This window comes from Ceraceosorus guamensis (assembly GCF_003144195.1).
Source record: "Ceraceosorus guamensis strain MCA 4658 unplaced genomic scaffold IE81scaffold_24, whole genome shotgun sequence".
Taxonomy (NCBI): Eukaryota; Fungi; Basidiomycota; class Exobasidiomycetes; order Ceraceosorales; family Ceraceosoraceae; genus Ceraceosorus; species Ceraceosorus guamensis.
The window spans coordinates 228,271-239,291 of record NW_020290019.1 but is presented as its reverse complement, the minus strand read 5'-3'; the positions used below and the strand labels follow the sequence as shown (position 1 = coordinate 239,291).

The window sequence follows — 11,021 nt, the reverse complement described above, 5'->3', positions numbered from 1 at the left end:
CGATGACAGGCTCGTGCGCGAGGGCCACCCATCGCCTATACTCGCTTGCGCATGTGCGTGCGTGCGCGCGTGAGGCTGCTGCTGAGCGGTGCGAAGCGCGGCTAGAACGAAGGGCAGCGGCCACCGGTACATGCTGTGATTGCTTCGTAGTGCTGGTTGTGCGGGCACGGCATGCGGATGAATGCATCGGATCCACAGCCGAAGGCGACTCGAAGTCTGGACCTCTCTGCACCTCCGTGCTCAACGTGATTGTTGTGCGCGAAGCCTCATCCAAGCACCACCACCACCACCAATCGCTCCGTCCCATCGGCAATTCTCATTGCAAGCTTGCTCTCGGGCTGCGCCTGCCAGCTCAGATTTGAACTGGCATCACCTAGGGAGTCTTGAAATTCACCGCTATTCCCCTCCTCTGCGATAAGCAAGCTGTCAAAAGCTGGACACCATGACGGGCGAAGGTGAGAGGGCGTGAACATGCGACGGGCATTCAGCAGCTGGACAAGAGCAAATACTGGCATGGAAGCTATCGGCTTCCTCCGGCTTCTGCATGCTCCCCAAGAGCTTCATCACTGCAGTTGGGAAGCGAAGGGTTTGCTGCACAGTGGAGGCAAGGGTGGAGACGAATATCGGAAATGGGAAATGTATCGCGCAATACAACATCGCAGCTAGGCGCGATTTCTCCTTGCCAGGCGCTCCGTTGCTCACGCCCACATCTGCTCCCTTCACTGCGCTTTCAGGATGGCTGTTCCTCTTCGCGGTCCTGCTCGCTGCAGGATTGCTGTTCACAATGGTCTTTTACGTGAGTCTTCGCAGCTCTAGCCAATCAAGGTGTCTGCTCGCTCACTACGCTCGCATGATGCCTCAACTTGCAGATCATCATGTTCTCCGATCTCGAATGCGATTACATCAACCCCATTGACCTGTGCAACAAGCTCAACCAGGTAAGCACCCGATCGCATCGCCTATCATGGTCCGTCCAGAGGCCTTCACTTCCACGAGTTGCACAATCATCATGACAATGACGAGTGGCGGGTGATGTGGGCTCGGTACGGATGGTCCCGCGGAAATTCGTCGCAGCGGGAAGAGGATGGCACTAGATAGCCGATGTGGCGTCCTGCTTCAACGGATGTGGTGCCCTACTTGGCCAAGGCTGCAGTAATACCGCACGCGAAGATGAGGAAGGAATTCGTCGATGTGGGCGCTGTCGTCCGCCTTGGCTCAAGAGTAAACGGAACGCGTTGTTGTCGCAGCATGCTCACCCACAGCGTACCGGATCCGCAGTTCACTGTGCCCGAAATGATTGCTCACGGCTCCTTGACAGGTGAGTCATAGTCTTTTTTCCGCTGTCAAATGATGCCCCTGGCTGACACCGACACATCACCGCGTTTGCTTGTGCAGTCTTGTTCTTGCTTTGTGGCCAATGGATAGCGTTTTTGCTGAATGCGCCTTTAGTAGCATACAATGTCAACAAGTGAGTCGCGCCCGCGTATTCCTATATTTTGTCGCAATGCCCTGGCTTCTGACGGTATACCTGAATTTCACAAATTTCCAGAGTGATGAACAAGAATCACTTGCTGGACGCGACGGAAATTTTCCGGACGCTGAGCCAACACAAGAAAGAATGTTTCATCAAGCTGGCAGCGTACCTCTTGTTCTTCTTCTACTACCTATTCCGGTGAGTGCACCTGCAGCTGGTCAGATCTAACGTCAGAGCGCTGGTGCTTACGCTGATCTGTCTTGGCGCTTTGCTCAACAGAATGATCGTCGCCCTGATTGGGGAGACTTCAGAAACTTGAGGGTGGGCCATTGCAGACAATTGGAAAGGATGTGGGCAAAGGAGATGGGAAGGGGGAGGGATCAGTGGGCCCACGGCTGGACGTTTCTTCGACGGAGCTGTAAACAAACAAGCTTTGAAAATGCTGCATTCATACCACCAAAAAACAGTTTGCTGGCACACCTCAACACAGCGAATGTAGATGTAGTCGCACTTGCGACTCAAGCCCAGGTAGTCATATGCCGTGAATGATTGAATCTCTGAGCACTACTCCTTCTCGAGGCCTGTTGATGACCAAAGTCAAGGGGTATGACCACGATGAGAGAACAAAAGACAGAGGCTAGGGGGAACGGCGGCAGACCGTCGAGCACGAGGGAAATGAGATCAGCTGGCCACATTCATCTGAGCTTGGGAATCAAAACGATCCACGCATGTATCAGAGTTCTAGAAAACGCCAAGACTAGGCTAGGGATGAGCAGTCACCAGCAGCGCTATTCCAACAGGTTCGCCGAAGCGTCACGCAGACAAGACGGTGCATGAACATGATCATTCAGCTTTTGGTAGGCGTTGACTTCACTGCAGACAAGCAAAGACGAGCAACGAGGGGTTAGCTGCGTGGGTTCAACTCCGACACGGCTCGCATACACAAGTGAAGCGCACCGCTTCTAGCCACCTGCCTGCCCATTTGCGCAAGCTCAGACGCATATATAATGATTCCGGTTTGGAGATTTTCCTCAAAGAGAAAGCCCTTGGCAGAGCTGACCTCCGTCGAGGGAGTCCATTCCTCTTCATCGCTTGCCGAACAAGGCGCCCAGCAGCTTGCCTTCCCATTCCAGCCCCATTCGCTGCCCTTCATTTGCGCCAGCTGGGTACTCACGTCACAAGGCGACCGGCTTTGTCTGTTCAGCGGCTCTTGAAGTGAGAGAGCAAGACGTTGAGACCCTCGCTCTCCTCTCCGTAGTCACGAACGACGACGCAAGAGCAACCGACGACCTTTCTAGGGTTACCCTCCCTGTCGATCTTGCAAAGACCTGCCCAGGTTCCCAGAGTCTTGGGGTCGGAAACCTTGAGGAGATCGATCTTGTGCTCGGTGCAGAGAGCCTCGATCAGCTTGATGTATTCGGCCTCAGTGCAGGTTTCGACAAGGACGCAAAGATGAGCTTGACGCCTGTCCAGAGCCTTGGCGCACTCGCGCAGCCCGCGCGCGAGACCATCGTGGATCAGAGCCTTTTTGAGGACCTGCAAAACGAGACATGGAAGGCCAGGGAAGAATGTGAATGTTAGCCATAAGAGGGGGGAAAGGGAGAATCTGAGCGTGTGTGCGATCGTACACACCTCTTGGAGAGCATCCTCGATGCTCATCGCGCCCTTGGGGGCGGCGGGAGCCTCAGCCTCAGCCTCGACCTCGACCTCGGCGCCGACGTCAGCGGGAGTCTCTTCGATGTCAGACATCTTTGATGGAGAGTATTAACGGAGTTGTTGAAATGGTGGGAAAAGAGAAGGTAGGGCTTCTTCGATGGATCGAAAATAGGATTCTACCTCAGCCCCGAGTTGGTTGTATATGGGTGATTCTAAGTAGGAGATGAGTGGAACGCAGAGGCACAGAGCAGTGTGAGTTCAAGCGCAGAGCGCGATTACTGGAACCAGAAGATGCTGCGTGCGCTTCGATCGGCCGGCCACGTGGACTTTGGTTGTGCGTACTCCCGGCGCAGCCGTCCGAGCCAGCATGATGCAGAGGCTGGAGGCGCGCGATCGAGAAGGATCTGCGACGCTGCGGCGCGCGCCTGAGCTCTACCGCGACGACTTGCATGAGCGGCCACGGCGAGAAGAGACGCAACGACCGGGTGGTGCACCTCACGCCGATTTTACCGCTTTGCACATCCACAGCGCACCTAGATCACTTCGACCACCCAGCTAACACCACGACATTTTCGGCCCTCTACCTCCCCGACAACTCAATTCGTCAAGGTAAGCATTCTCTAATCGTGGCAGAGCCGGGACAGGAAATGTGAAAGGGCTGTCGATGGCACAGATGAGGACCGGGCTGTGAGGGTATCGTCTGGGAGTGGAAGCTAGTTAATTCGGTCGGTGGACGGCAGGCACGGACGCCATGATATAGCACAGATCGCAAAGGGCACATGTGGCTCCACGCCATAATAGGGGACGGGGGCAAATTGGGAGCTTTCTACACTCAAGACTGGGAGTGTAGAAGGAATGAACGCTGGCACACAGACCTGGCCCTCTCCTGGAAGCTGGCCACGCACTCGTTGCTGCTTTCGCGCCCATTATCAGTCATTGTCCTCCCATCGTTGGATGGTATGGGTTCGCCGTTCTGCGTGCATGTCTAGTCAAAATGATGGAGGCGCAGAGATCATCTCTTTGGACGAAAGCTGCTCATTTGCTCACGCCCCATTCTTGCCTCCTCGCCTGCCGCAGATGGCTACCGAGCTCAACGTACAAAGTCAGCGTGCTTTCCAGCGCCAAAAGATCTTCTTGAACGCCAAGTCGACTCGTCACCTCACTCGTGACAAGAGATGGTACAAGGATGTTGGTCTTGGCTTCAAGACCCCCCGCGCTGCCATCGATGGTGACTACATCGGTGAGTGTGCCCTCTTGAGAGAACTCTGGGCGCTATAGGGGATACGAGAACTCTTGGGGTGGTAGGATGCTCAGGCAATGACCAGATTGGGTTGGAAGATCGTCGAATCAACAAAGGCAGATTGGAGGCACGGGTCGGGAAGAGAGGATCACGCTTGTCAGGCAATGGGTTAAGGAGCTGTGGTGAAGGGAAACACAGACAAAGAAACGCTCCTGTTCATACTTTGTGCTTGCAAGCTGGCACCACCAAGCAATTCGCTGAACCATGTTGCATCGCTTTTCTCGATTTCCAGACAAGAAGTGCCCCTGGACCGGCATGGTCTCCGTTCGTGGTCGTATCTTGACAGGCAAGGTTGTCTCAACCAAGATGGAGCGTACCATCGTCATTCGCCGGGAGTACTTGCACTACATTCCCAAGTACAACCGTTACGAGAAGAGGCACACCAACACTCCCGTGCACTGCTCGCCTTGCTTCCGAGTCGACATCGGTGACACCATCGTTGCTGGACAGACCAGGCCTCTCTCCAAGACTGTCCGATTCACTGTCCTCAAGGTTAACAAGGACCGTGGTCTGGTCAAGGCTGCCAAGAAGTTCAGCAAGTTCTGAGCCCCTTCAAACGCTCGGGAATGAGAGCCGACATCTGCACGCGGCGCAGGTTAGGCTCGCCTCACTATGATCACTTGGGCCTTCGAATGTAGAGGCTGTCCTTGTGCTCAAGTACGACGGCCTCGGTGTCGTCTGTTTCAATAGGTCACACACACCAAAACTTCGCATCTTGATTCTTGACACTCCACGCCCCCAGCATGCCTTCAGATACACGTAAAGCAATCTATGAGCTGCGTGCACCCATGAACGAAAGTCAACGCCTAGTCCATTTCAATGTCCACTGCAGGACCTCCTCGTTTCGTGTGATTGCTCTCGCTCGCGTCTCTTGATTCATACATTTCAAGCGCAAACCAATCTGTGGTCATTGGTGCTTGAAGGTGGATGCGATTACATGACAGGAAACCAAGACACAGAAGGATCCCTCTCCTTCATGCGTCTCCCCATCTCCGCTTCCAGAAGTCTTTCTCCCAATATTGCACTGTACCGCGAGCCTATGCAGCATCATTGAAGCGGAGGATAAAGTTGACGACGACGGCGATGAGCAAGAGGACGCTGAGCATGGTGGGACCGAGCCTGTCATCGTAGGGGCCTGTTCCTCGGTTGCGAATGGCCGAAGCTCGCCAGTGGTAGGTGACGAGGGCGTAGACCATGATGGCCATTGCTGTAATGGCAAATAGAGCAGCGAGCCAAGTCAGTCTTGTGGCAAGCCTTGAAAGTATGCGCAAGTGAAGCTACTCTACACTTGGCCTCATCTTTGAGGCGAGCGTGCGCCATGCTGCTTCATATGGGCGTACAGCAGCCCCTCCCTCCCAAAGCATGAAGTCTCCGAAAGCGGTCGTCCTGTGCTCACCGACAAAGCTGAACATGGCAGCAGACACGCGGCCAACCTTGTCACCAAAGTTGAGCAGGCCAGCCGCCAGAGCAGATAGGGTGACTGTAAAGTTGAGCCATGACAAGACTAGAAACGAAGGGGGGGGGGAGGGATTGCCAAGCGGCGCGTCAGATGTGGGTGCCGCAACAGGACTGCGATGGAGACGCATACACACAGGTACGTTCGTTGGCGAAGAAGACCTGAATGGCAAAGAGAATAGCTGCGTCAACTGTCTGGCCATCCCATCTGCTCTGAATTTGCCCACAGTCATGCCTAGATCAGACGTAATTGTCGAGTGCAGATATACTTTTTCGACGCTCAGCATGTGACAGATTGCTCCCCTGCTCCTGAGCACTGCCGATGAAGCGCTCGTCGCTCACTTTCCATTCTCTCATTATCCATTCCCACCTTCTTCAATGGCGATCTACGTCATATCTCAATACGCAATGCTGTTTGGCTCTAAGACGCATCGTAGTTCCCTGCAGCCATTGTGCAAGTCTTATGCTCGTCTCCTCCCTGCCCCATACTCTCCGAAGCCAAGCAATTGCAACGATCCTTTTCGCTACACGTTCTCTGCTGGTGCACCCCGGTGTCCCTGCTCACCTTTGGCTCGACTCGGACAGGCAGCGCGATGCGCTTTCCAGCGGTGCGTTGGAGGAGAGGTTGAGTGGACATCTTGACACCACCAAACGTGACGGATGTAATGCTTGGTGTATATCGAAGCAAGCCGAGGCTGGATGCGAGCAGCAGTCACGAGAGCAAACGGTGTGTGGATGGAGTCGCTGTGGAGATGGTCGCGAGGAAAATGTACGGCGCTTGGCAGATGTACACTCGTGGTGTTGGCTTGTTTGCTGCCTTGCCGCCGCGTTCGCGGACGACGCTACGATCGCGCAGCTCGACGGGGGACACTCTCTCCGCGCAGACTACTGTGAGTACCGACCGCCATAAGGGTACGATACCGTGGGCAAGAGCGCGCGCGCATCGCGCGCCCATGCAGCCGTTTAGACGATCGAGCCACCTTCGTGGCTGCGCTTGCCATGATGCGCTTGCTTCGTGATTCGCGATCACACACTTTTCAATGCTTCGGCTTGTCTTGCCTATCCACGAATTACACCTCAGCTACGGCCCTCTAGACGCACCCATCGAGCGTGCCACGGGCATTGTGACCTCAATCAAAGAGCATGCGACGTGACTTGCCCTTATTTCAAACTCATCGAGCGCCATCCGGCGCGATTGCGAGCAGCGGCGGGCGTTTTTCACGACTGACACGCCTAGCTCGAGCCCGCCGGTCTCCTGTCAACACCCTGCCATTTGTCGAAAACAAGTAAGTCGATCTCTTGTTTTATTCAAAAGAGGCGCAACAAGCTTTTCGAGACTCATCTTCCAGCGTCAAGAGAGAAAGGGGAGGAATAGTGTGAGTTACAAACGAGCTCTTTTGGTGCGTTTGGAAGAAGAAACGCTTTGCACCGCTGCACGTCTCGTAGAGAACGTGCACATCTTGCATGACTCACACTCGTTGGTGGCTGGCTAGTCACGGCTCGCGGTAGCGATGGCACTACTCACTGCTGATCGATGCAGTCGTCAGACGTGAAAAGTCGGGCGCGCAATTGAACATCGTGAATTGACTCGCATTCCCAGCAGCATCCGTCGTTAGGCTGTGTGTGTGCACGTCTGTGCAATCCCAGTTCTGAACGTGCAGCAAATCGGTCCAAATCATCGTCGACACATTGGTGTTCGCAACCACACATCGACTTGTTAACTTTTCAGACCTCATCTCACTCGAGCATGCTCAGAGCACCTCGCAAAAGCAAGCTCATCCCTCGACAAATTAGGTGACACGAATTGTATTAGTCAGAGGCAACAGTGGTCGGGTACCTTTAGAATTTCGGACGCCGTCGTCGAGTCAAGCTCAATCGATCAAATGTCTCGAGACCGCGGAAAGACGGGCCGTCAACGCAGGGTAGAAGGCAAGACACCGGATGCAGATTGAGCACTGGTGGGCGCTAGTCTTCACGGCTTTGTCGAATGTGGTTATTCTCAGCTTGCTCAGAAGTAGCGGTTACCAGCGCTCGTCGCACTACCTTGGTTCGTAGTGAATTGATCGACGGCGCGATTTGAAATGGTGACTCGAGGCTCACCTGCCGCGAAGCTGCTAGCTTGAGAAGTAGCGGATCCTGGTGGGTCGTAAGAATGGTCGAGTCCTCGATCTCCCTCGTACATATCCTTCTGATGAGCCTTCGATTGCTGAGCAGCTAGCTTCGGGTAGGCGGCTGCAACGACTGGGTCGATGCAATGCTGTCTTTGCCCGTGATTGGAGTTCGGATCCGAAGAAGATCTTGTAATCTGGTAACGAGGATCGTGAATCGACGAGACGCTGGCGTTGGGAGTGTGTCCCAGGTGACGTCCCGGCAGGATCTCGGAAGCAACTGGGTCCATTGGCTTGCGCTTGGGTGTGCTGAAAGAATCCTCGTTTGGACTGGCACCTGAAGAAGTGGTCATGCGACTAAGCGCGGTGTCTCGCACAGGTGAGCTGCGCGTGACGTCACGCGTCGTCTCCACCATGATCTGATTTTTTCCGTGCGGTCCGGGAGCGCCAAAGCCATCAGTTCCAGAAAAGATTGAGGGCTTCGCGCTCGGGACGCTCTTGCGGTTGTGATGGCTGCAGTCCGAGATGTATGGCGGCAGAATGTGAGGAACGTCGTCTTGGCATTCACTCGTGTTTCTCGACTTACTGCTCATTCTCGCTCCTCTTCAGCTCTGCAGCTCGTTCACGAATGGCACCGATCGACAAGTTGTTCTTGCCGTCGTCGCCCAAAGTGAGAGATCTAGACTCGTTCGCGCGTTTCCCAGGGGATCGAGTGTAGTCCACATTGTCGCCAAACTCCGAAGGCGTCTCATCAAAGTTGGAAGGTGTGCCAGAGAGCATCGAAAAGGGTGGGGCGGGTCCTGGAGGTGTGCCGAGTTCCCCTTTCTCCAACAAAGTGCTAGCAAGGTAGTCATCTGTCGTGGAACTGTACATGCCAGCTTCTGCATCGTGCACAAAGCCATCCACATCACGATCACCGTGTCCCGAGCTCGATAGCGTCCTCATTGGTACTGAGGGCAGAGCGGTCCCGCCCTGCCCCCTTCCAAACCCCGATTTAGCTGTCAGAAGAGCTTTGGAGTCCCTGATGCTCGAATCGAAGCCAGACGTGGCGTGGGAAGAGGCACCTGAAGATGCAAGAGGCAGAGCTGGGAAGCCTGGTCTTCCACTCGAAGGGTCGGAACGGTACTGGGGTGGTTTGACCATGGAAGACATGCCACCGTAGTGGCCGTGCACAGCATCTTGCTCAGAGATGAGCTGTAGAAGCAACAAGTATGGTTGATCAGCGCATGCTCATTTCAGCGGGTGCATGGAGAACTCACCATATCTGTCCAAGTCGGTCCAGGGAAGCATATGTTGAAGCAGCGCTTCAGTCTCGGCTGGCTCAAGCTGCAACCGAAAAGACCGGATCAGCGATCTCGTACTCACTCATTCCGGTCACGACCTGGATGGAAATGGAAAGGCCAAGAAGCGACGGCATCTTCTTAAAAGCGGCCATAATAGCAATGAATTCGACCAAGTTGACCGTGCAGACCACTGCGGAATACTGGATGCCGTTGGCGAAGAGGCGTTTGCTGATGGAAGCGAAGCCGGTCGGCCCACGAGCAGCTTTAAGAAGGCGCCAGGTGGTTGTTGCGACGATAATGCCGTCGAAAAGCGTGTTGTACAAGAGGAACCACGGTGCACTAAGACTGTACCAAGGAGGAGGCGGTCTCGAGGCCAGCACGGGATCGACTTGGCTGCGAAGATTGCAATAGGCGGCTGTCCCGTCGCTGAAGAGCGTGTCGAACTTGCCTTGCTTGGAAAGTGTGTAAATGGAGATGCCGATCTGAACAAGCAAGCCGATGCATAGCAAGTTGCGAGAGAACAACGATCTGTGGAAGATGATGTGCGCACGCCAGCAGAGAGAGGCGACGACAGTGCTCGATGCGAAAAAAAGGAAGAACAGCGATGCCCAGCTTGCACCCAAGCAAGCGTCGTCGCTCTGCAACAGCTGCGTCAGCTGAATCGTCAAATCCAGACTGAATGACAGGACCGTCGCATACTTGATCATGAAGAAGAGCGTCTCGGCAGCGTTGAGCCTGCGCCGCTTGTAAGCGCGCATGATCATGCGAACCTGTCGGATTGCAGCACACGTTGATGCGGTGAGACGCTAGTCCAGTGCGATGTGCTACCGATCAGGAGAGACTTACTTCGGCTGGGAGGACTCGAACGCACTCGAGCATGGCGATGACTTGAGCAGCAATGATCGGATATGTCCAGGAGATAGCATGGTTGAGGTATGCCAGCGTAAGCATAGGCATCTGCGACTCCGAAGCGCCAGTGTTACCATTATCATGTTGGTTCGACATCTTGTCGGCACCGCCTGCACTGGAAAAGGCGTCGAGTTCGCGCCTTGTCTTGCCAGCCTTGTAACGCTCCAATGCTTACGCTCTGCTTGGCTGCGTTGCGAGGTAGGTGACTCTTGTGGGAGGGAGCGGGAGGCTATTCGCAGGTGCACCCCTGCCAGCGGAACGGAGACAGAAGGACACGAAGAGGAGGGAACAACGGAGAGGGCCACGCTGTATTTGACAGTGAGCGGAGAAGCGGCGGACGTTCGACCAGTCACAGCAATTGTCAGCGGTGAGTGCACCTGCACATTAAGGGGGAACGAGATTACAACGTTGCTGGCAGACACAAAGCTTTATAGCTATAGCCGATGCTCGAGCTCGCGTCTGCTGCTGCGCGATATTATACCTATCTTTAGGCTTGGTGATGAGAATGGGCTGCGCGAATGCTCATTTGCGACTCTCGCCGCGGCTGAAAGGGCTGAGAGGGCAGTAGTCGGATTGGGACTCACGACTGCATCAGCAGCATCGATGAGGGTTCAGCAGCCAAGAGTAGAGCTAGGCATAGATACCACTATATACGCCAATGGCCATCAGCGTCAGGCACCTGGGCTATTTGCGCAGCCTCTGACTGCATGCACGCCGGGCCACTGTGACTCACATTGACCTTCGACCACACCTCGCGACCGCTGCTGTTGCTGCAATGCCGCCAATGACTGCCCACATGACCTATCAGTGCCGGCTTTTTGGGCGCAAGAATTGAA

At 54.8% G+C, this 11,021-nt stretch overlaps 5 protein-coding genes across 5 annotated transcripts; 2 read left to right on the top strand and 3 right to left on the bottom strand.

Annotated features, from left to right (window-relative positions):
* Positions 1 to 181: 181 nt before the first annotated feature.
* Positions 182 to 2,036, top strand: IE81DRAFT_322935 (putative ERV14). Its single transcript, XM_025513786.1, has 7 exons — positions 182 to 455; positions 735 to 796; positions 870 to 938; positions 1,279 to 1,318; positions 1,396 to 1,468; positions 1,550 to 1,672; positions 1,754 to 2,036. Exons 1-7 carry the CDS (start codon positions 443 to 445, stop codon positions 1,791 to 1,793), a joined length of 420 nt encoding a protein of 139 aa, XP_025370172.1. The 5' UTR covers positions 182 to 442; the 3' UTR covers positions 1,794 to 2,036.
* A 612-nt stretch (positions 2,037 to 2,648) lies between these two features.
* IE81DRAFT_322932 (putative 40S ribosomal protein S12) lies at positions 2,649 to 3,328 on the bottom strand. Its single transcript, XM_025513785.1, has 2 exons — positions 3,107 to 3,328; positions 2,649 to 3,010 (listed from the first exon to the last, which is right to left on the bottom strand). The coding sequence occupies exons 1-2, from the start codon at positions 3,221 to 3,223 to the stop codon at positions 2,675 to 2,677; spliced, it is 453 nt and encodes a 150-aa protein (XP_025370171.1). The 5' UTR covers positions 3,224 to 3,328; the 3' UTR covers positions 2,649 to 2,674.
* Positions 3,329 to 4,246: 918 nt separating this feature from the next.
* On the top strand, positions 4,247 to 5,191 carry IE81DRAFT_322931 (Rps11bp). Its single transcript, XM_025513784.1, has one exon. The coding sequence runs from the start codon at positions 4,635 to 4,637 to the stop codon at positions 4,974 to 4,976; it is 342 nt and encodes a 113-aa protein (XP_025370170.1). The 5' UTR covers positions 4,247 to 4,634; the 3' UTR covers positions 4,977 to 5,191.
* Positions 5,192 to 5,232: 41 nt separating this feature from the next.
* On the bottom strand, positions 5,233 to 6,789 carry IE81DRAFT_322928 (putative VTC1-protein controls Sec18p/NSF-dependent priming of snares and). Its single transcript, XM_025513783.1, has 4 exons — positions 6,451 to 6,789; positions 6,023 to 6,047; positions 5,827 to 5,934; positions 5,233 to 5,637 (listed from the first exon to the last, which is right to left on the bottom strand). The coding sequence occupies exons 1-4, from the start codon at positions 6,520 to 6,522 to the stop codon at positions 5,468 to 5,470; spliced, it is 375 nt and encodes a 124-aa protein (XP_025370169.1). The 5' UTR covers positions 6,523 to 6,789; the 3' UTR covers positions 5,233 to 5,467.
* An 809-nt stretch (positions 6,790 to 7,598) lies between these two features.
* Positions 7,599 to 10,281, bottom strand: IE81DRAFT_366184 (hypothetical protein; the record flags this gene model as incomplete). The annotated part of the gene is made up of 5 exons (XM_025516992.1): positions 7,599 to 8,506; positions 8,580 to 9,187; positions 9,253 to 9,319; positions 9,406 to 10,046; positions 10,123 to 10,281. The coding sequence occupies 5 exons, from the start codon at positions 10,279 to 10,281 to the stop codon at positions 7,894 to 7,896; spliced, it is 2,088 nt and encodes a 695-aa protein (XP_025370168.1). The 3' UTR covers positions 7,599 to 7,893.
* Positions 10,282 to 11,021: the final 740 nt, after the last annotated feature.

Excerpts from the sequence above, each read along its gene's own strand:
- IE81DRAFT_322932 (XM_025513785.1), bottom strand. The coding sequence starts at position 3,223 with ATGTCTGACATCGAAGAGACTCCCGCTGACGTCGGCGCCGAGGTCGAG. Across the intron at positions 3,011-3,106 it reads TCGAGGATGCTCTCCAAGAG|GTCCTCAAAAAGGCTCTGAT; the intron begins GTGTGTACGATC and ends CTCGTTTTGCAG.
- IE81DRAFT_322928 (XM_025513783.1), bottom strand. The coding sequence starts at position 6,522 with ATGTCCACTCAACCTCTCCTCCAACGCACCGCTGGAAAGCGCATCGCG. Across the intron at positions 6,048-6,450 it reads CTGTCCGAGTCGAGCCAAAG|GTCTTCTTCGCCAACGAACG; the intron begins GTGAGCAGGGAC and ends TTTGCCATTCAG. Across the intron at positions 5,638-5,826 it reads TGCCATGTTCAGCTTTGTCG|CAATGGCCATCATGGTCTAC; the intron begins GTGAGCACAGGA and ends TTGCCATTACAG.
- IE81DRAFT_322931 (XM_025513784.1), top strand. The coding sequence starts at position 4,635 with ATGTTGCATCGCTTTTCTCGATTTCCAGACAAGAAGTGCCCCTGGACC.
- IE81DRAFT_322935 (XM_025513786.1), top strand. Across the intron at positions 797-869 it reads TGTTCACAATGGTCTTTTAC|ATCATCATGTTCTCCGATCT; the intron begins GTGAGTCTTCGC and ends CTCAACTTGCAG. Across the intron at positions 1,673-1,753 it reads TTCTTCTACTACCTATTCCG|AATGATCGTCGCCCTGATTG; the intron begins GTGAGTGCACCT and ends TTTGCTCAACAG.